The sequence below is a fragment of the Furipterus horrens genome, unplaced genomic scaffold, assembly GCF_987537825.1.
Source record: "Furipterus horrens unplaced genomic scaffold, mFurHor1.1.pri manual_scaffold_5, whole genome shotgun sequence".
Taxonomy (NCBI): domain Eukaryota; kingdom Metazoa; phylum Chordata; class Mammalia; order Chiroptera; family Furipteridae; genus Furipterus; species Furipterus horrens.
Window position 1 is genome coordinate 96939022 of NW_028327175.1, and position 23444 is coordinate 96962465.

At 51.9% G+C, this 23444-nt stretch overlaps 1 protein-coding gene across 4 annotated transcripts in view; it reads left to right on the forward strand.

Annotated features, from left to right (window-relative positions):
- Positions 1-23444, forward strand: part of CLIP2 (CAP-Gly domain containing linker protein 2) — a 74630-nt gene that overhangs the window by 15922 nt on the left and 35264 nt on the right. For all 4 annotated transcript variants that reach the window (XM_090276887.1, XM_090276888.1, XM_090276889.1 and 1 more), the window contains exons 2-3: positions 3540-3730; positions 19934-20487. In XM_090276887.1, coding sequence (XP_090133013.1) covers positions 3607-3730; positions 19934-20487 — 678 coding nt within the window. In that variant the 5' untranslated portion in view covers positions 3540-3606. The remainder of the gene's footprint in view (positions 1-3539; positions 3731-19933; positions 20488-23444) is intronic.

The following is a 23444-nucleotide window of genomic DNA, read 5'->3' on the forward strand; positions in this document are numbered from 1 at the left end:
AAACAGACCGAAGTCCCTGTCCCCATGCAGTGGAGAAAAACAAAGCAGGCTTAGGGTGGGGAGGACTGGTAGGGATTGTAATTTTAGAAGGAGACATTAGAGCAGAGACTTGAAGGAGATCAGCAGCACACTTAGATATTTGAGGGAAAAGCATTCCAAGTAGATGGAACAGCAAAGGCCCTGAGGCTAGAACATGCTCAGTGTGATCCAGGTGTGGCCAGGGGCCACTGTGGCCTGAGTGGGTGGCCTTGATGAGGGAGGGTCAGTAGTGGTGGAGGTGAGAGGTAAGAAGGGCCTTGAAGGCTGTTGTTCTAACTTCTTTGAAGAATCTTCAAGGATTTTTTTAATACATTTTTTTTAAGTTGAGGTTTAATTTACATGACATAAAATTCACCCATTGAAAGTGTATGGCTTGATGACTTTTATTATCAACATACAGTTGTGCAGCCATTACACAACCCAATTAGAGCATTTCTTCCACCCAGGAACGTCTCTCAAGCCTGTTTTCAGTCACTCCCTGCTCCCACCACCAGCAACCACTGATCTGCTTTCTGTCTGTAGTTTTGAAATTTTATATGAATAGAATCATATTCATACACTTTGTACTCTTTTGTGTTTGGTGTCCTTCACTTAGTGTAATGTGTTTTGAGGTTTGTCCATATCATTGCATATATGAGTAGTTCCTTATTATTGCTGAGTGCTATACTATTGTATAGATGTACTGTTTGTGCATTCCCCAGTGACTGCACATTTGGATTTTTACTCTTGGCTGTTATGAATAAAGTTCATATGAACATTTTTTTTTAAACATATCTTTGTATGGATGTATGTTTTTATTTCTCTTGGGTGGTTGGGCCATGTGGTAGGTATTTAACTTTTTAAGAAACTGCCAAACTATTTTCCAAAGTGGTTGCACTATTTTTCATTTCCACCAACAATATGCATGTTCCAGTTGCTGTACATCCTCATCAGCACTTGGTATTGTCAGTTTTTCTGTTTTTAGCCTTTCCGGTTGGTGTGAAGTGGTATCTTGAGGTTTTGCTCCTCATTGCCTAATGACTAGTGATGTTGGTCATCTTTTCATGTGCTTATTGCTGTTTGCATATCTTTATTGTTTGGTGAAATGACATTTAAATCTTTTGTTCATTTTTCACTAGGTTGTCCTATTAATGAGTTGTAAGAGTTGTTTATATGTGCTGAATACAAGTCCTTTATTAGCTATATGATTTGAATTTTTTTTCTCTGGGAGAGAGGGTCTTGGGCAGAGAAGGGGCCATAGGTGTGGGGAGTGGATCATTGCACCTTGCTCAGTCCCAGCAACACACACTCCTCTGCCTCAGGCATGTGGAGCTCTCAAGATTTCCTAGGTCAGAGGGTCCTCCAGCTAAGCCAGAGGAGCAGAAAGCTCGTTTGGCCACCTACGGAGTGGCCAACCATTCACTGTCACCAGAGACCACCCTTGATGCCCTTTCTGGCTCAGCAAGTCCCTCTCAGGCTCAGGGATGCCCCCACAGCCTAACCGGGCCCACAGAGAGAGACATCACGAACCACAGGTCAGTTCCCCAGTGAACAAGCTTCCTGAAGGCCCAGATGCTGGGGAGCAAAGGAGCAGCCTCATGTTCTAGCCTGACCAAGGGACTCCGGGCTCCAGAATTCCAGGACTGTCAGAGTCATGGATCAGGGGGTTGTAGCTCTGGATTTTTCAGGTTCCAGGGCCAGGTCAGGGTCAGCAAGAATGCCTCATTCTTCTGTCGGCTCGCCTGGGCATGTAGGTGTCACCACTGTGTGTCTTGGGGGAGCTTGTTTTTCTCTGGCAGTCCCAACATAAGGAGTTGATCCTTCCCAGGACAGGTAATAGTGTTGCTGGCTCATCTTGCAGACCTGAGAGCCATTCTGAGGATACTGCATATTCCTGCCATGGGCGTCGTAGGTTGGCATTAGTATTAGTCGGAACTTTTTTGGTTGTAAGCAACAGTGTTCCTCAAATAGGTTTACGTAAAAAGAGAAAACAGTGCTTGTATATGTGAGGATTTGTTGGCTGGTGTGAGGGGCTCAAGTGACCATCTTCAGGCTCAGCTGGATCCAGGCCATCTAAATCCAGCAAGTCAGCTCAGCCTTCTCTGTGTTGGCCTTCTCTCCTGGCGGCTCTCCCATGCAGTAACTGGGAGGGCCCTGCAGTTCCTGGCATCCGTCCCACACCCAGGCAGCCCCAGCGCAGGGAGAGTGCCTCTTCCCAAAGGAAAGGCCCTGATGCTCCCTCCCTCAGCAAACCATAGGGGGCTCTGACCAGGCCCACGTCATGTGTCTGCACCAGGTGTGTATGTGGGGTCAGCCCACATAAGTCATGTGGATCAGGAGTGGAGAAAAGGGTTCTCTAAAAGGGAATAAAGTTCAGTGACCAAGAGTGGGATGAGAATATGGCTGGGCGGGCGCAGAGTGTAGCATCCTGGACTGTATCAGAGTAGAGTGTCCAGAGGACATTGATTTCCCCTGTTCTTAAGGGCCTGAGGCAGGTGAAGCTTTCACCCAGAATCCTCCATTTGTTCTGTGGTGCTTTGCATTGCCTGTCCCCACTGTACAGTGTGCTCCCAAGGCAGAGGCCTGCACTCCGGGGCAGGACGGGGCCTGGCCCTTGCTGTGCCTTCCATAGACTTTGGGTGCAAGAGAGGGTGTGTGCACAGGACAGTGGGGGAGGAAGCCAGAGGGTGGGCCTGTCCTTTGTGCCTCTCCTCCAGTCTCCCTGCAGCCTGCCCTATCTTGCTGGCATCTGGTACCCTGACCTGATCACCTCGGAGACCTGGAGGCTTCCCCTCTCAGGACACCCCTTTGTCAAATGCTAGTGCCGCGTGCACCGTGTGCATCACACCCTTCTCTATTTAATAATAAAGGTAGGGAGCTACAATGGTGGACGGGCAGGCAGGGGGCATGTCAGTCCATCCTGGCGAGGAATGTAGGCCTCTGTGTGTGTTGTGTGTCCCCACACTGGGTGGGGTAGGCAGGTGCTGGGAGGGTGAGTGCAAGAGCCGGAGTGCGGCCTCTGTGGCCAGGTGGAACAGTGTGCTGGATGATGAAGTAGATGTTGCTTCGTCCAGCCCGAATTACGGGGGTTGTGAGTTATTGGCTAGTCCTAGAGAGCCTGGTTTCCATGTGTGTCAGCATCCACATCAGTCTGTGCTCCGTGATGAGTCCTCTTCAGCTCTTGGTGGCTGTGCTGACGTTCAGTGTGAGGCTGCTGGGGTTCATACAACATTACTGTGGACCCCAAGCCGGTTTGCTCCTGATCCTCACCTCCTGGGCCCTAGAGGTAGGCAGAAAGAACATGTCAGACCTTTGAGTCCAGCAGCCCAGGACACTTGTCCTCGTAGCACCACTGCCACAGTGGGCCCACATTTACTGCCACTGCTCTGTGCCTCAGTTTCCCTATGTAGAAAAAGGGGGTGATGATGGTCCATTCCTCACAGTGTTGGCAGTGCTAGAATCCTGCTGTGTCAGTATTGGGGTGATGTTATGATGTGATCACTCCTGTTCTCTGCCTGCAGGTGAGTGATGATGGGAGAGAGCACGTGACCTGCACAGGCCCTTATCCACCCACTGAGTGGCACCACCATGCAGAAGCCTAGTGGCCTGAAGCCTCCCGGCCGTGGGGGGAAACACTCGAGCCCCATGGGCCGGACGTCCACTGGATCGCCCTCAGCCTCCTCCACGGTGGCAGCCACCGGCTCCAAGGAAGGTGCGCTGGGCCAAGGGTGGTAGGGTGAGGGGCTGGGCAGGGGTGTGGATCTCCTGGAAGAGCTGCTCTGTGACCACCCTGGAGGCAGCGGTACATGGAAGTTCTTCTTTCTGTCTGACTGTGATCCCTTGAAAAATTAACTCGTGACAAGCACTGCTGCATGCTTTACGTGTGCTGTTCCTATTCATGCTCCCCTAACCCGGGAGGCGGGAACCACTGTTGACTCCACTGTGGGTGAGGAGATGGAGTCCCAGGGAATCCTGTTGTCTTGCCCAAGGTCACTCAGCCTGTACCGCCTCCCTGCCCCTCTTCATTCCCTTTCAGGGTCTGAGATTGTCCTAGTGGAGCCAGCCCCAATTTCCCACCGGCCTTCTCTCCTGTCCCTCAGAACCGTGCCCTTTAAGCTTTCCTTATCTGACCTCTAGTCTTCCTGCTGGTGGGCAGCAGGGCACCCTGGCTGGAGGCTCCGGCTCTGAGGGCAAATGGTAGAGAACAGCTGTTAGTTACTTGCTTTTTTTTTGTTTTTTGTTTTTTGTTTTGTTTTCTGCCCACCTGCTTTACTTGCTTTTTCTGATCATAAAAGTAAGACAGACCCTATGGGATACATGGAAAGTTTGATGCAGGAGTAAAATTGCCTATAATTCTACCCCCTGGAGGCAACTATTATTTTGGTTTATGTCCTTAACTCTTTTTTTTCTTACCAATTTGTAATGCTACATCTACAACTTGTAAATCCGCTCTTTCCCATTTAATATTATCAGGTGAATTTTTCCTATCATTAAACCATCACATGCTTACCATTTTTAATGGCTGTAAAATGTTCTGTTCATTCAACAAATATAAGTCAAGGACCTGCTTCGTTAACACGGTCTAACCCCTAACCACTGGAGCTCTCTTTCTGAGCAGAGCCAAATGTGGTCCCGCCCTCAGGGGACCGCCTGTCTGGTGGGAGATGCTGAATGTCATGATATCCTGTAATGGGGGTCTGACCAGGTCTGGGAGGTAGAGACATGTGAGCTGGGGTATGGAAGGTGATGGTTCACTAGAGGAAGAGGGGAGTGTATTCCAGGTAAAGGGAATGGCACTTGCAAAGTGTCAGTGGCAGGAGGGAGCATGATGAGTCCAAGGTAGGGGGAGAAAGTGAGGCTGGAGCATGACCAGTGAATATCGTGTTGGTGAGATGGTGGGCCAGGTCGGGCAGCTTGGGGTTGCACAGGGCGTTTTACTGACATCCTAATAGATGTGAGAAGCCACTGGAGGGCTGCAAATCAAAAGGGACATGATAGCAGGAGTTGGGAAAGTTTCTTAACCCATTCTCTGAGGTTGAAAATTGTGATTGTTTTTTATTTTTCACTTTGATAAACGATGCTGGCATGAACATCTTTGGGCACAAACCCTTGCGTTGATTATACTGCGGCCATCAAGGTAAGATGCCATCCATCTCATCTGACTGGCACAAAGTTTGGAGACATAAAAAAAAACAAACCCCACAATAACCAGAGGCCAGACTGGGAAATCTAGTCCATGGGTTGGGTCAAGGAAAGTTTGAGCCAAATGCCTGGGCAGTTGGTACAACCAGGTCGCTGGCAGAGCGAAACCACTGGCGTAACAGGGTGAGGAAGCTGTGCAGCGTGGCCCACAGGCCACCTGCACAGCCAGGTCTGCCCAGCACACCCCTGTTTGAAGTCCAGGCTTCCCCTCCAAGGTGGCAAATCTTCCTTTACTCAGGGAAGCACTCCTGAGCCACGAGAAACCAGGCGAGAGAACACAAGATGGAAGGATGTTCCTGACAGAGAGAACAAGTGATGCCAAGGCAGGAATGAATTCTGCTTGTGACTAAGGAAGACAGGTTTGGGTAGAGAGGAGTATGAGTGAGGTTGGGAGGCTGGCAGACGCAGGTTATGCAGGGCAGGGGTTGGGGTTTGTTTGAAGCACAGTGGGAGCTGTTGGAAGATATTAGCAGAGGAATGACTGGGTGTATGCATCCCTCAGGCCCCACGTGCGGAACCGGCTGTGGGGCTTAAGAGCAGGGGGTGGGGAGACCAGTGACATGTGGTCACCCAGGCAAGGATGTCTGCACTCACTGCCGGGGCTCTGAGAGGCCAAGAGGCTGACCACCATGACCATGAGTGGGTCGTCAGGAAAGACTTCCTGGAGGAAGCCTGAAAGAGCGTAGCCTTGAGAATGGGGGACTGTAAGTGGTGGAGGGGAGGAGGACTTGCAGGCAGTGGAGAAGAGCGTGAGCAAAGGCCCCAGGTGTGCTCAGCTTGGTCCAGTGGGGATGTGGGTGGCACTGGCGGTTGTGTAACCCACTTTCTGGAGAGGGACACCAGCTGGGCCTGCCCCTGACTGTCTTCTCTGCTGGAGAGAGCCCCACAGCACCTTCTGGGTTCCCTCCTCATTGCTCCTCCCTGATCAAGAGCAGCCTGAATCTGGCTCTGATCCAGATAGAATGTGCTCTGCTCCTGGAAGAGTTACTTACCCTCTCTGAGCCACTAATGGGATAATAATAAGGTAATAAAACATCTCTCTGATGAGATCAAGTCAGTTAAGGATTGTGAAGTGCCTGTAGGTACAAAACTCATTAAATTTCTTTTCCTTCCATCCACCCATCATCTCAATATAGAAAAAAACTTGAAAATGATAAAAGAAGAAACACTCCTCCACCGGGCCTAATCACAGCCACCACCATGACATATATCCTTCCAATCTTTTTTCCTACTGCACATATTGTTTTAAGTAGTTAAATCATGAGCTGCATCCGTATTTGCATCTTCCTTTCCCATATTTGTTGTGCCTGCAGTGTTTTTGCTGTGCTTTTGAGGAGCTGCCGAGTAGTCCCTCGAGGGAATGGGGATGGAGCACACAGTGTGGCATGCTGGTTGGGTTGCTTCCTAGTCTAACTGCGCAGAGGTCTGGGAGCTCCTGAGGGTGGGGACTGGGTGGCCGATTTGGCCCGGGTCCCCCACCCTGAAGGGCTGTTCCAGAGAGGAGGGGCCGCTCCATGAATGTCCAATTGATTACAGGGCCATGCCCTCGGACCCCACGTGGGCATGAAAGGCTGCAGCTGGGCTTGGTGGTGCCCTCTCCCCTCTGGCACCAGCTGCCTTTGCAGACACACAGGCTTGGGGAGGGAGTGGGGAGCTGGGTGAGTTGGCGAAGGCAGAGAAACCCTGTGAGAGGGGAAGGGAGATTTCTGCCACCCAGAGCTGCTCTTGTCCCTGCACCAGGTCTCATAACAAAAGTCTGGAGAGGAGGGGTGGTGGAAGCACCAGGGCAGGACTGTGCCCCCCACCCCACTCTTGTTGGCCCCTCAGGCTCCCTCCCCAATCTCCTGGAACTGGCCATCTGCCCTCAGAGTTGTTGGAGGTGCCACCCTCGTCGGAGGCTGGGGCCCTTTGTGAGGGGCACCGGGGCACTGAGGCTGGGTCTGGCCGAGGCTGGAGCCTGGCTGGGGGTGGAGGGCAGTGAAAAGCTGGAGTCTGTTCTGGGAATCGGGGCAGTGGCTGCCTCCCAAAGCATGAGCTCAGCCTCTTGGCAGAGGGTCTGGCCAAGCACTGGGGTTGGACTGATGCCCCCACCCCCTACCCCATGGAGATTGGAGGGCCTGTGTTGGTCTCCAGAGCTGTGACACACAGGGAGCAGCAGAGACAAGGGGACAGTTGGAAGGGGTCTCTCATTTATTAGGAGATGGCCCAGAGGTGGTCAGAGCAGGTGTGTAGGAGGGCGGTCTTGGATCCTCCTGTAGGCAAAGGCCTGGGCGGAGCAAGGAGGTCAGGGACAGCCCAGTGGACAGGATGGAGCACCCAGAGGCTGCTTAGATCAGGTCAGGGAGGGCTTTGCTCAGGAGGTGACATTGGTGCAAAGATCTGAGTGACAGGAGCCAAAGGTCTGACGTTTGGGGAAGAGCATCAAGGCAGATGGAACAGTGGCTACAAAGGCCCTGAGGTTTGAGACGCCTGAGGACTGGAGAGCATCTTGAATGGAATGGGGGGAACATCACTAATGGGCCAGGGCAGGAGTCAGGGCCCCAGACAGAAGTCGGGGAGTTGTGACTGGAGCCACCCAGGGTTTTGGAGTCTAGCCTGGACCCGAAGGCTGGCAGCTCAAGTCTGCTGCTGGCGTCTGGCCCTCCCTTTGGGTCAGGAACAGCCTGCAGTGGTCAGACACTGTCTGACACTGCCCTGCAGTTGTGGAGGAGAAGGGGCTGCAGCACCCTGTGAACAGGGTCCCGTGGCCTTTCTGCGGGGCTCACTTCTGAGCCTCAGGCCAGGCCAGGCCATGCTGGGAGTGTCCCTCTTGGCTCCAACAAGAAGGGCTGGCTGCAGTGACCTGTGGAGGACTCAGAGGGCTGCTGAGCAGAGGGACAGACCATCGGCCACTGTCGAGCTCTCTCTGCCCTTGCCCCTCCCATGGGGCAGGCCGGCTCTTGAAGGACCCTTCCCATCCCAGCCCAGAGATGTCCTATCTAGGAGGGAAGACATTTGACACTGCCACAAGCAGGCTCTGCAGCTGGTATCTCACCACATGTATTTCTCCCTAACAACCCAATGAGATGAGTGCTCTTCTCTCCATTTTAAAGATGAGAAAGCTGAGGCTTGGAGCTCTCAGCTGAGTTGGCCAGAGTTACAGGGCCAGAGAGAGGCGGGGTTGGAGTTGATACTCAGGCTGGGCTGGATCTCAAGCTGGCTCAGTCCACTGGCACCTGCTGTCACACCCAAGTTCAGTCCCAGCTCCACACACCCAGCTCATGCCCTAGGCGGGTGGACAAGGTGGGAGGAGTGGGCTGCTCTCATTAAGTTGGTCACAACTGTTCCCCAATGTGCCTTCAGCCTTTCCTCATGCTAGGAACCCAAGACACAGGAGATCAAGGAAGAGCGCGTGGGGTTGCCCCACAGACAGGGAGCGGGCCACTTGGGGTGGGGTTCACCCCCTGTAGCTTGATCTCCCCAAAGGGCTCACACAGGGCTACTCCCGGGGCTTTTAGTTCTGGCTTGGTGAGTTGGGCCCAGATGCCCCTGCACCCTCTGAGTGCTCCAGACATGGCAGCCAGCCTGCCCTGCCCCAGCTGGGGCCCCTGGAGCTGGCCTCTAATCTTAGACACTGACCCAGCCCACTTCATCCCCAGAAGATTGCCTTTCACCTTGGTACCCATGCTCCCTGGGAGGACAAGAGGCATCACCCCCATTTGAAGTGACTTGTCCCAGATGCTGTGCAGACCTGGGCAGAACTAGGACTGCTTCTAGCCCTTGCTCCTGCAGAGGCAGCACAGCCCCCCAGGCAGCACTCCCTCCCTTCAAGGTCAACCTCTCTGGCTCTCCCTAACCACATCCTAAACTTTAATGGCATCAGGATGGGGAAAGCCAAGCCCAGCTTTCTTGTGGCTGGGCTGTGGGGGGTTGGGGGGAGCAGAGCATCCTAATGCTCCTGACGTCGCTGGTATTGATCCAGGGGGTGGGGGCCCAGCTGCCAGCACTGCTCGCCGTGTGTGGCCGCAGCAGGGCTTCTCCATGGGGAGCTGGCTCTGCTCTTTCCAGGGTAAGCCACCCACCTTTTCTTCCCTGGGTCCCTGGCTGAGTCTGCTGGGTGGGGACATTAGCCTCCTGATTTGGGAGTAGAGGGAATGGAAGGGGACTTCTGAGTTCCATTTGGCTCAGGGAGGATTATGAGCAGTCCCTTCTGCTCCCTTCTGGTCCCTTGTCCAGGGATGGCTGGCTGGAGGCAGCCTAGCAGGGGGTGCAGTGCCTGTGGTGGCCAGAGGGATGGTCCCTGCCTTGGTCCAGGTGGGCTGGGAGGGGTGGACTCAGCCTTCCCTGGTGGCCATATCGGTGGGTGTCATCAGGACTGACCTCGGGTGAGCTGGGCTGGGGGGCTCACAGCGGGAAAGCCGGCTCCCTTGAGGAATGCCATGGAGAGCTCCTCCCTTCCTTCATGACCTAGGCAGTGAGCACCTGCTGCGGAGGAGGGGGCCTTAGAGCAGAAAGCAGCTTCATGGTTTATGAGCATTTATGTGTGTTGCTTTCAGGTCACCAGGGAGGGCAGTTCGGCGACATGGCTAGCCTGCACTTCAGTATGGTCCTGGGGCTCCGAGGATGGAGAAGGGAGTTGGTTTGGGCCCCACCTCCCAGGGCTTGTGTTCTGGGTAGGGTGCAGATGCATACCCTCGCACCCTGGGGGGCAGGCTGTGCAAACCCAGGAAGAATGGAACAATGGGTGGCTGCCAATGAGGGCTGTTGGAGCTGGTCTGATGGGCAGGCAGGGTTTCCGTAGACGACACTGAGAGGAAAAGGCTGTACTTTAAGGCCAGGGTGACCGTATCCTGCCTAGGACAGCCCTAGTTGACGCCTGTGGGCTTGGCATGGTGCTATATTAATAACACCTTCTTTCTCTTCAAAGTATCTGGTTTGGACTGACAAATTATGTGGTCACTTTATTTATAGCCCCTCCTAAGCGGTCCCAGGGCACAGTAAAGGCTCTGAAAAGTCCTGCAAGGAACATAACCTTAACTTTGTTTAAGCCACTGGTTCTCAAGTTTATGTGGATTTGGAGATTAAATTTTTTAAAATTATACTTGTTAACATCCTGTGTAACTGTGTTCTGTGGAACATTTAAGAAACCGACCATCTCCTCAAGGGACCAGGTCCTAGCATAGTATGCTTTGTTCCCTCTGGCCTTTCAGCAGCAGAGGGCACACTCACAGCATGTCTATCACTATGGGTCCCTGCAAATGGATTCCTTTGTATCCTATTCCCTGTGTCCCACACCCCTAGCCCCAGACACCCGTGCCTCGGTGTTGTGTGTCGGAACTCTCAAACCTTGGTTTCTTGTCATCACGTCAGAAACTTTCCCTTGTAAGAATTATTTTTAAAGGTTGCATGATCATCTGAAAGGCTTGACCATAATTTATATCACTGCTCCCCTGTTTTGGGGCACTTAGATTCAGGCGTTTTATAAAAATATTATTTTATTTATTTATTTTTAGAGAGAGGGAAAGGGAGGGAGAAAGAGATGGAGAGATTCATCAATGTGTGGTTGCCTCTCATGCACCCCCAGCTGGGGACCTGGCCAACAACCCAGACATGTGCCCGGCGCTCAGTCCACTGAGTCACACCAGCCAGGGCTTGATTCAGGTTTTTTGTTTCTTTGTTTGTTTGCTTGTTTTGTAAATGACAAGACAGTGAGTCAGTTTTTTCTTTCTAAATTATTTAATTGGGAAATGGGCCAGAAATTTTACGAGTATTCCTTATTTATTTTTTTCTTTTTGAAAACATTATATTTTATTTTAATTGGATTGCATTACAAAAGTAGCATTAGAAAAGCAAAAGGTTAACGTAAAAAGCGATCTAAAGATTTCAAATGGATGGGAAGGTGGTGATGGCTGGATTAGGCTTGCCTTGTGGAGGGCCTGGAGGAGAGTGGGGAGGGTGACTGGAGGCATCTAGAGGCTGCCCTCCTGGGCAAGGTGTGAAATCTCAAGGGCATGATCTTGGGAGGGGCCTTTGAGACCCTAGATGGAGGAATGGATTAGAATTCTGGGTCTTGATGAATAACTGGATTGTTGGGGTAAGTGGGAAGGAGCAATTAGGGTCTGTGGTGTAAGTAAATGAATGGGTAGGCGGGGACAGAGGAAGAGCTCTTAGAGAGGAGGGTCCTTTAGTTCAGAATATTAAATGTGAGGTTCTGGGGGACACCCTGGAGGAGGGCATCTGCTGCATGGGCAGGTCTGATATCCAGGAACAGAATCTGAGCTGGAGAGTGCAGTTGGGGCCCAACTTCATTCTATATCTTCCTGTGTCATTTAGATATTATAGAAGGAAAATTTATTAGTGTCTTTAAAAAAGCAGAAGTATGTCAGCAGACAGGCAGTAGCTAAAGCTTCAAGAGAGGGTTGGATTATAGGAGAGCTTAGTGTAGTTCCAGGTTCCCCAAATATTGAGCAGAGGACATTTCTCCTGCCTCTCACCCCCCCTCCCTACCTGTTCTTAGTGCTTCTCTGTCTCCTCTTCCTGTCCCTTATTCATGGGGTACATAGAGAATTCAGGTGGGTCTTGGGTGGACCATCCATCCAGGGTGTTGCTGGGCTGGGGCTGGTGGTGTGGTGGCACCAACCCATGTGGGCACACAAGAACCAGTTGCCAAATTTCAGGAATATTGTCAGCCAGATGTTAAACACAGCCATTTTTTAAAAAATATATTTTATTGATTATGTTGTTACAGTAGTTCCAGTTTTTTTTCCCTTTGCTCCCCTCTGCCCAGTACCCCCTTACCTCCAGCAGTCCCACCCCCCTTAGTTCATGTCCATGGGTCGTGCATATAAATTCTTCGGCTTCACCCTTTCCTATACTATTCTCAACTTCCCCCTGTCTATTTTGTACCAACCAATTATGCTTCTTAATCCCTGTACCATCTGCCCATTTCTCCCCCTCCCCCCTCCCAGCTGATAATCCTCCAAATCACACCCATACCTATGATTCTGTTCCTATTCTGGTTTGCTTAGTTGGATTTTGTTTTTATTTTTTAGATTCAGTTGTTGATAGCTGTGAGTTTGTTGTCATTTTAGTGTTCATAGTTTTGATCTTCTTTTTCGTAAGTAAGTCCCTTTGACATTTCATATAATAATGGCTTGGTGATGATGAATTCCTTTAGCTTTACCTTGTCTGGGAAGCACTTCATCTGCCCTTCCATTCGAAATGATAGCTTTTCTGGATAGAGTAATCTTGGTTGTAGTTTGCTTTTCATCACATTGAATACTGCTTGCCAGTCCCTTTCTGCCTGCAAAGTGTCCTCTGAGAAATCAGCTGATAGTCCTATAGGCAGCCCCCTGTAGGCAACTCTCCGCCTCTCTCTTGCTGCCCCCAGGACTCCGTTTTTATCTTTCACCTTTGGCATCTCAGTCATGATGCATCCTGGTGTGGTGCCCTCTGGGTCCAGCTCACCCGGGACCCTTCGTGTTTCCCGGACATGCATGTCCATCTCCTTCGCAAAATTTGGGAAGTTTTTCTCATTATTTTCAATTCTTGCTTCCTCATTCTACACTGGTTGACTGTTTTTTTCTTCCTTATGTTCCAAATCATTGATTTGAACCTTGCTTTCCTTCCCTTCACCATTGGTTTTGTGTGGATTTTCCTTGTTTCACTTAGCATAGCCTTCACTAATTTCCTTATGCGTTTGCCATACTCAAGCATATCTGTCAATCCTGTGAGCATCTTTCTCACCAGTGTTTTGAATTCTGCGTCTGTTAGGTTGTCTGTCTCCTCATCTGTTAGGTTGGCTATTTCCTCGTTGCTTAGTTCTCCCATTGGAACCTTGATCCATTCCCCCTTTTGGGCCATACTTCTCTGTCTCCTCATTCTGACAGGCTCCTGTGTGTCTTTACCTCAGCATCCCAGGTAGAGTTGTCTCTCCTGTTACGTTGTAAGGGGTGGAGACTTAGGGATTCCTCAGTACAGGGAGACCTGTTTCACCACGTTGTGGCCTGTATGTGGGGGAGGGGCCTGAGCGGGAACAATGCCACCTGCCCAGCACTTGCCCCTTTTCCAGCACCTCTCCCACTTCCGCACCGGACTGGCGCCCCTCTAGCTGCTGCCCTGGATGTCGTTCCCAGAATGGGTGGGTCTGGGGATGTTCTAGGATCGTGGGGGCCCTTTAAACAAGCGGACTCTGGTGAGACACCGGCAGTTTCTTCCTCCGCCCCAACCCCCACTGGTCTGCACGGTCAGAAGCAATGAGGCTTGATTTTCCCCAGTGCTGGAACTGTGAGCTGTGAGGTCCAGTGAGGAGCTGGGAATGCTCCCCAGGTGTCCCTCCTGACGTTTTAAAACTTGTGACCGCACTTTCCACTGGCTTGCTCCTGCCTCGGTTGCTGCCGCCATCACACCGAATCCTCTCCACCCCGGCCCCGCCCCTCCTACCTGTCTGGATGAGTATTTCTTCTTTATATCTTTGTTTGCTGGACTTCCATGCAGTTTGATATTCTTGAACTTCTGGTTGTTTCTAGTTTTGAGGTAGTTGTATTCCTTCTTAGTTGTGGAGGGAGACGCAGTGTGTTTGTCTATGCCTCCATCTTGGCCGGAAGTCCCAGCCATTATTTTTAAAAATCAGATTTTGTGGACTTAAATTAAATAAATTCTGTTAAAAACATAGGTCATATTCAAAACTCATAACTTCTAGGGTACTTCTGGTAATGTTTATACCACTAATACTTCTATTATTTCACTATTCTTCATTAATAGTAAGATTGATAGTATCTGTGTTTTTGAGGTTACCTATTCTATGGTGGAAATACTATATAATTTCTCCAACTCTATTTTCGGTGATATCATGCTGGTACTTTGAAATTGGCCATGGTGGGAGAATTTATACCAGGGAAATTGGCAGATGCTACAAATCAGGGTTATTTATATTTCTCCCAGAGAGCTGGAGCACACCACCGGCTGGAACGCAGGTGGGAAGAGGAAGGAACAGAGACTGGTCTGTTGCAGGGGACCACCAGGGTAGGCAGGGGTGAAGGAGACAGAGAGGTCCCCGGTCCTGTCGTGGGATCAGGGGGCTTTCAGAGGAGGTTGGACAGCAGGGCCAGGGACCACAGGGCTGGGAAGGGCCCAGTGCCCTGTCGGGAGGGGCAGTATCATCCTCTCACAAGCAGTGTCCATAGTGGGGAGGGGTCGGGAGCTGAGGGTTGAAGAGGACCTGGGAAGCAGACTCTCCTCAGCAGATGGAGCCTCTTCCTTCTAGACGTTGCTAGATGGGAAAAATACCCATCTCGAGAAGTGCAGAACACCAAGTAATATCTAAATGTGGCCCTGCTTGTGATTTTAACTAGGCATACATATGCATGTACATGCACAAGATAAAGTCTAGAAAAACATACGCCAACAGTTAACTGTTTGTATGATGGATCTACAGGTGCTTTAGTTTTTTAAAAAACCAATAACCTGTGTTTCCTAATTTTTCTGCAGTGGACATATGAATGATCTGCGTAATAAACATTTAAATAGGGGAAAGCTTATTTGCTGAGGAAGAGAGCAGGTGACAGCAGGAAGGGAAAGCTGCTGTTTTGTGGGCTAGGGGTGTGGATGCCACATGTGGGCTCTGTAGCTCTGCCGGAGGGCCACTGGGGCGGGGCGTGGGGGCAGGTCCCAGGGGAGACCAAGGGTGGGTGGAAGTTTGCTTCTGAAGAGAAGAGGGTTTTTAGCTTTCTTCTAGAACAGCGATTTTCACCCGGTGTGCTGTGGCACACTGGTGTGCTATAAGAATTTTTAAAACATGCACTACCTGACTGTTTAGTCAGGGGCACTGACTTCTTTTCCCTTAGATTAATAAAAAAAATGACAACAGCCAACATAATAGCTGTCTGGTGTGAATGAATCAAAACTATACCTTTTTTTTTTTGTCAGGTTGGCAAAAAATACATTTTCTGGTGTACTGCAGAGTTTTAGTAATTATTTGTGCCATGAGATTAAAAAAGGTTGAAAATCACTGCTCTAGAAACAATGGAATGACAGGGAGGTATGAAGACTGAAGCGAGTCCTGGTAAACCAGAAGCTGCCTGGAATGAGTCTCCATTTCCTTGACTGAAGGAATGGGAACAACTCTAGCACCTCAGGACATGAAGATTCCATGCACCCAGCACAGACCCATCATGGCTTCTGCTTCTGGGAGTAGGATCTGGCTCTGAGCAGACAGCTCAGCTGGCAACTGGAGCCTGCTACCTGGCACCAGACTGGGTGCTGGAGAGGAAGCGAAGCCCTCTTGAGCTTTGGTTTAAGTCTGGGAGGCAGACATGCACAGGTGAAGACAGAGAATAAATCTCTAGAACAATAAAGGAGTAGAGTGATTGGGTGGGCTGGCTTTTGATGAAGCAGTCAGGGAAGGCTCTCTGAGGAAGTGAGGGAATAAACTCTTTGACTGTCTGGAGCAGAGGTTTTGGGAGGTGCTCCTACCCCCATTAGTCATGAATCTTCTCAACCCCTGGTGCCCTCGAATCTTGATCCCTTCCTGGGTCAGGCAGGTGACCAGCCAAGCTGTAGCTGTGGCTCTATTCTCCCCACCCCCAACGCCTTGCTGGGCTCTCATTTGGCCATGCCTGTCATCCCCAGTGGCTGACCCTTGGTGCTCAGTGAATGGGGTCCCTGGTAGCTGAGATTTGGCAGGTATGGAAAGGACCTGTCTCCATGTCCCCAGGCAGGGCAGGACTTGAGTCCTTGTGAATGGAGGGAAGGATGCCTTCTTGTCTGGGCCCCCCACCCACTGTTGGACCAGGCTACCAGCTGCTGCCACTCCACACCACATCCATTAGCCCTTTTCATCGAAGTTCTACTTTGAACTTGAAACCAGCAATACATTCCCTCATGCCTGCGTCTGGGAAAGGATCAGCTGCTCCTGTGAGGTTTAAATCTGTCGCTGGCCTTTGCTTTCTTGGGGGATTGCTGAGCTACTGCTGCTCTGTACAGGAACTTGGAGGGAGCAGAGCCTACATCCTGGCTTCAGGTTCCAGAGCCCACCTCAGAGCTGTGAGGGTGTGACCCGGTCTGGAGCTCTGAGTGCTCACAACAGCTTCTCCAGGAGGAGGTGGGACCCAGAGACTCTCAGTGCTGGCTGGGACCCGGGCTCTTTCTGACATAGTTCTTTGTTGTCCCTGGGGAAACTGAGGCTGAGTGGGAAGGGACTTGGCTAGGTCTAGCCCCCTGGAGGGAAGGGGGCCCTATGAGGGTTTTCCATGCCTTCTCCACCTCAGGCCATGGAAAGCTCCCCAATGTGAGAGGGGGATTGATGAGGGTTTGCCCCTGTGAGACAGGTAGCCAAGGGCACCAAAGAGGAAAAATGGAACTAAACACCCCAGCACGGGTGCCACAGGCTTGTGACCTGGATTTTAGCAGCTGTTGAAACAGCTGGTCTCTGGGCCTGTGACCCCTGAAAGGGGCGGTGGGGAAGAAAGGAGATTACCTGAGGGTCTGCCTCGGCTGGGACAGCTGGGGAGGAGGACAGCTGAGCAGGCAGCTTTTGCCAAGAATAGCCAAGACTAACTGAGTACCCCCTCGATCTGGAACTCCTCTCTGTGTGGTAAGCAAAAGGACAGGTAGAGAAAGACTCGTACCTGGGCCACAACCAGTTCAGTTAGCAGATGTCACTCAGCCCCCTTGGTGCGGGGAAGCATTCTAGAGATGGATATGGGAATGGCGATGACACCTGCTAGGCACCTGCTGTGCATGTGTGCCTTGCTGGGGAGCCATCGGGAGGGAGGGCCCTTAGCTGTGCTTGACTCCTGCCTAAGTAACTTTGGGCAAGTTTTGTAACTTCTATTTTCTTTCTCTTTCTTTTCTTTTCCTTTTTTTTTAAGAGAGAAGGGAGGAAAAAAGAGAGGGAGAGAAACATTGATGTGCAAGAGAAACATTGATTCAATAAGTTGCTGTTGCACACCTCCAAGTGGGGACCAGGCCCACAACCCAGGCATGTGTCCTGTCCAGAATCGAATTGGCAACCTTCCAGTTTGCAGGCTGGTGCTCAACCCACTGAGCCACACCAGCCAGGGTATAGCCTCTGTTTTCTAATCTGCAAGATAAGAATGTAAAATATTAAAAGTTCCCAGTCCATTGGGGGCATGCATTAGGCACTTCATAATGGTAGCTACTGTTTTAATAAAACATTGACACCTCATTGTTGATGGGCCCCACAGGCTCCTCAGGCAGTGTTCTGAGGGGGCAGAGGGCTGGGGTACCACCTAACTTGTGACTTCCTTCCCCTCTGGCTGCTTTTCAGAGCAGCTTTGCCTGAGGAAAGGGCCCCGAGGCAGTGAGGTGGATAGCCACTGTGGGGAGTCGGTGGGGTTCCCAGATCCCAGCAGAAGCTCCTTGTGATATAGGATTGTCTTAGATCAGGATTGAGGACTCCCAGGAGCTTGGCCCAGGCTCAGGAACCAGCAGGGCAGGGTCTGTCATAGCCAGCTTACACTCGGTGTTTTGTCTATTTTACTTAAGCCACTTGCCCAAGGTCACCAGAACCTGCCTGGAGGCCCTTCTTCTATCTCCTGGGCCTTTTGTGATTTTTCTTTTTTTTTTCTAATCCCTTAGTTTTTGTATAAATTTTTCTTGTGAAAATAACAATAGTCAGCACTTATGGGCACGTGTGTGGGCCAGGCAGGCACTGTCCCTGTCATCGCATAACAGCCCAGGGCAGAGTGCAGGGGAGTAGTCACAGGTGGGGCTGGGGAAGCTGAGTTCCAGAGAAGGTCCATGGGGCTCCAGGGCCTGCTTCCTCGCCTCATGGGACCTCAGTAGTGGAAGAGAGCCTTGGGAGCCCCCAGCTAGGGTCCCACTCAGGGTTCTCCTCTAAACAAGAAATGGAAGGGGACATGCTTACGTAGGAAGTAGTAAAAGATGAGATTTTTTTCATGATTATAGAGAACTATAGGGTTTAACCAGATTGTGGGAACTAGGGCCTGAATTCAGAGGAATCCGAGATTTGGGGTGATTGTAGTTTGGGGCCGGGCATGGTAGGTGCTTTGTATACATTTGTTAGATGATTGGAAGTGCCCTGCACCAAGAGCCTGCGCCTTTGGCCAGACCGTGCCTCTGCTGCCTACTGCTTAGGAGCTTAGATAAAGCACCTGATACCTCTGAGCCCCAGTTTCCTCATCTGTAAAACTGGGACAATAAAATCACTTCGCAGGATTAGCTGTGAGGATCAGATGAGCTGCTGTAGGTCAGCCTCTTAGTGCAGAGCATCAATTAATGGGTGTGATGACTGTAGTTGTTTATCAAATTCAGCATCGTAGCTCATTGCTCTCTCAGGAGCCCAGCTCACATGTGAGAGGTAGCCCCTTTCCCCGTGGTCAGGACCCCAATCCTGGCTGCCCAGGTCCTGGGTGGCCACGTCCTTTTCCACCACTACTGCCAGTGCCCAGGGGGAGAACCTGCCTGCTGGCCTCATTTGTTGGGCCTGCCTTGGATTTGTGTGGCTTCCTGGTCCCCAGAAGCTCTGTTCTTAAGGGTTGGCTTTCAGCCCTGAGATGGCATCAAACCAAACATAGGGCCCAAGGCTCTGTGGTCTTGGGTGAAAGGAGGACTCAGGTGGGAGCTGCTGCCCTTTGCCCCTCCATGGGCTGTCCATGGAAAGGACCAGAAACATAGGCCTCTCTAATGGGGGTGTCGCGGCATCTGCTTGCCTCTTGTCCCCATCTGTGTTTCACAAGCCCATTAGCCTCTGGGGCAGAGGAGGAGAAAGATGAGACCTTCTTCTGCTTGATGCTTGGTTTGGGATGAAGGAAGGGCAGCCTCCAGACCTTGAGGCAGAAACAGGTAGGCTTTCTGTGCTCCCACCTACCCAGGAGCATAGGGCCCAGGAACCAGATACACACGGAGGAGCATGGTGGGGTCATTTCCTGAGTGGCTTGGAGCAAGTTACTTCTCTTCCCTTCCTTTTTGGTGTCTGGAGCACACCAGAGCCCAGGCCTGGCAGATAGGCCCCTCCTAGAGCTTGAGTCCCATTTCTGCTCTGTGGCCTTGGCAAGGTGTGGCCTTGGCAAGGCTCTTGCCTCTAAGCCTCAAGGTCATGCTTCCTCTAAGGAGGGGCTGGATTAGGGGACCCAGTTCAGGCCAGAGAGCGCCAAGTTCAGTCCTAGGAATGAGGTTACACACCTGCTTCCTCCTTCTGTCCTCCTCCCTCCCACTCTTCCTGGTCTGTACAGCCCTGAGGCTTCAGGCTTGGGAAGGAGGAGGGAAGAGAGGGGAGGCTTAGGGAGGGAGGAAGGGTTTTGCTTGTTCTTTCTGTGCTCCAGGATGTCTGTGTCTGTGGCCAGCTGTCACAGAATAGGTTGAGAGCCTTTTAGGGGGGGGCAGGGCTATCTGGGGAAGAGGGTGATGGGCACCGAGACCACTCCTAAGATCTGAGCCCACCTGGGTAGAGATGGCAGCTTGTAACCTTTAATAATGGGTTCATTCTTGGCCCTTGAGTTTGAATGACCCTGAGCAATGGAAAATATTGCTTCTCAGAAGACACTATCCTGAGCTTTTAATTCTTAGAACTTTCCAGAGGGGTTGAAAGAGTAGAGAGAGACCTAGGGGTGCCCAAGGCCCACCTGGAATGAGACCTGCCCAGGGCCACAGTGCCACTCATACCTGCCTCTGTTTCCCCAGCAGGTAGCCAGCACTGACACCTCCCAGCTGACACTCAGCCCTAACCTCTGCCTCTCTCCTCACCCCACAGGCTCCCCCCTGCACAAGCAGGCCTCGGGCCCCTCCTCTGTGGCCACACCTGTCGCCCCTGAGAAGCCTGGCTCAAAGGCGGCCGAGGTGGGTGATGACTTCGTGGGGGACTTTGAAGTGGGTGAGCGGGTATGGGTGAACGGCGTGAAGCCAGGTGTGGTGCAGTACCTGGGCGAGACACAGTTTGCACCCGGCCAGTGGGCGGGCGTGGTGCTGGACGAGCCCGTGGGCAAGAACGATGGTGCTGTGGGCGGAGTGCGCTACTTCGAGTGCCCGGCCCTGCAGGGCATCTTCACACGGCCCTCCAAGCTAACCCGGCAGCCCACGGCTGAGGGCTCGGGCAGTGACACCCACTCTGTAGAGTCGTTGACCACCCAGAACCTGTCACTGCACTCGGGCACAGCCACACCCCCGCTGACCAGCCGCGTCATCCCACTTCGGGAGAGCGTCCTCAACAGCTCTGTCAAGACAGGCAATGAGTCGGGCTCCAACCTCTCAGACAGTGGCTCTGTGAAGCGAGGTGACAAGGATCTGCGCCTGGGAGACCGCGTACTGGTGAGTCCCTTTCGCCCACTGCTGCACCCCATGTGGGCAAGCTGGACCTTGGGGACTGGCAGGAAGGGGACTCTGGGGCTTGGGTGGAATTCCTGCGAGGTCACCTACTCCTCATTAAAACCACACAGAGAGACAACAGATTAAGTGGGCTCTGCAGACTGTCATTGTGTGACCCTGGGCAAGTGTCTTAACCTTTCTGGGCCTCAGTCTTCCCATCTATAAAAAGGGAATTTTAATAGTACCTCCTTCATAAGTTGAAATGCATTAATATGTGTATTACCTTTAGATGGTGCCTGATACTTAGTGTTAGCTGTTATTGATGATATCCACTGATGTAGCCCATCATCATGGATGTACCAGGCCTATATTGGAAAAGACTAGGGACGAGAGCACTCAAGGCCCCTGGCCTAGGGTTGGGTGATTGGTTCAGACATCTGATTAACTCTGATAGGGAGTGATCACTGTTGCTCTGGAAGAGGGAATTGGGTCACAGGAACCAAAGGGCTCTCTAGCCGAGTCTTCCTACCAGGGGCCCCTCTTTTCTGGGCTCCCAGCTCCTGGGGCCAGGTTGGAAGAGGGTGGTGGCCCCCAAGTCCTTCAGAGTCTAGATGCATCCTTCTGTAGTATGAATGCAAGAGCACTTTCCTGGCACTCGCCGTGAGCCTGGCCTGGCCTGGGGTGGCAGGGCAAGGTACACAGGACAAGGCTATGACCTGCTGTGCCAGATCCAGGGCCCAGGTGGACAAGAGGGCTCCTGGTTGACCCTGCCCTTCAAGAATCACAGTGTTGGGTGGGTGAGAATAACACACTGGATAGTCCCCAAAGGGTGTCGGGCAGGCCTGGGGTCTGAGGAGTCAAGGCTGAGAAGGAGACCTGGAGACCGCAGGAGGAACATGCCTCACGTTCCCAGAATAGTGTTACTTAAATATTGGAAATTGTGTCCCACGCCTGTCCGAGACAGATTTTCAGGTGTGTTTTGGAGTTGTGCGTTGGGCTGCATGAACTACCTCTTGTTCTCACAGTTACCCACGAAAGCAAATGTTCCATTTCACAGACTGAGGTCCGAGACTCAGAGATGTGAGTTTCCCACAGCACCTAGAGTGGAAGCAGCTGAGTTGGGCTCACAGGCTGGCTGTCCTACCTTGTCCTTTCTCACCCTCTACTCCTCCACAGTCCTAGTACAAACACAGATAACCCTTCTGGCTAATGCCTGAAATCCCTCCAGCAGTGGTCTGCTCTGTTCTGCCCCATTTCCCCTTCTAAAATCCTCCCTCCCTGAGTTTTCTAAAAGCTTGACTAGGGCAAGTTTGGGGTCTTGCTCTGGGTGAGCATTCAAGGGTCCTAGGTGTCTGGCATTGGGGTTCTTGGCAGAAGTGGAAGTAGAGAGGTGAAGTGATTTGTCCAAAGTCACATAGCGTTTTATACAAAGCCACGCAGATCTGAGACAGGACCCAGGCCAGGTAGGACCCTGGTACCCCAGGCCACCTCTAAATTTTCTTCTGCCTTGGGGAGTCCTCCACCACTTTTGGTCCTGGACACATTGCAGGCCCAGGTAACATGTGGAGGGCTCCTGGCTGCCTGGCTGACCTAAGACATAGAGAGCTGTTGTGTGTGTCCCCTTTGGGGCCTGCAGGAGCCCCAAGGTATGGTCCTGAAAGTCCATTTCAGAAGGTCATCGGTCTGCATGGGTTTTACAGAAGTTGGTTTCAGAGGCTGCATGGCCCAGTGTAGCAGGCTCAGGGGCCAGTCATGCAGCCACCAATTGAGAATTGAGGTGATGGAAGATAGTACATTCCAGGCTGGAATTACAGAGTAGCAGCAACCAAGAGGACAGGTTGAGACTTGGTGACAGGAGGGGCTAGGAAGACATTTTCACCTGAGGGTCATTGACCAGTAAGAGCCGACCTAGACTCATAGACAGGCCTGCTGGGGCAGAAACCTCCAGACCCTGTTTGTTATATGATTGAGGATGGTGAGGCTCAGAGAGGGCAAGTACTTTCTCAAGAGTCACACAGCAGGGCATGAGCAAGGCTAGAATGGGGACTCTGGCCTTCTACCTACCAGCCCAGGAATGTTCTCTCTATCTTCTATCTTAAGTGTGTCCAGTCTGGGTGGGGGAATGGAGATGTCTTGGTCATCTACAGTTGACAGTGCTGTATGGGGTATAGTTAGGAAGGAACAGAGAAAGCTGTCTCAGGAAGGAAGAGGACTGGCTGGCTGCTTGTGGCTCCAAGAGGCGCCCCAGGGCCAAAGCCCCAAGGAAACAAACGTCACTGGGAGGTGGTGGGAAAGTCTCTGACCCCCAAAGGTGTCAGATGGCAGATGGGTTGCCGTGCAGGTTGGGTTCTCTGGAAGTGGTTGCTGAGGCGAGCTTGGGGTGCAGATGATTATTAGGGATTCTAATGTCTGTGGAAGATGAGTGGAAGGAGAAGTCAGACTGCAACACAGACCGGATAGAGCCTTGGCCAACCAGGGGGAGCTCTGGAGTGAGACTGTCCATCAGGCACCACATGTTGAGCTTAGGTGTCCAGTCTTTCTGCCCCTGCCTCGCTCAGTCCCCAGGTGTAGCTGTCCCAGGAAAAGCGTCATCTCATGTGAGGGGGTCCTGCTGCAAAGGCCAATCCCCAGGGGCTCAAAGCAGGGCAGCAAGACCTTCCTTGAAGCAGGATCTGCGTGGAGCATCTCCACATAGCTGAAGTCTCTCTCCCTTTACGTACTGGTCACAGAGGCATCCTGAGAAGAATAGACCAGGGGACCTTTTCAGAGAACCACTTGTACGGCAGGCACCCTCTATCAGCACATCTCAGAGCTCACAGCCAAGGCCAGTATAACCTGGCAGATAACCCAGAGTGCACCAGCCCACCAGGCAGTCTGGCCAGCTGACCCTTCCCACTGGGCTGGTGGGTTCTTCACAGGGCCGTGTCCCTCCAGGCTGGCCTGGTGAGGAATAGGCACAG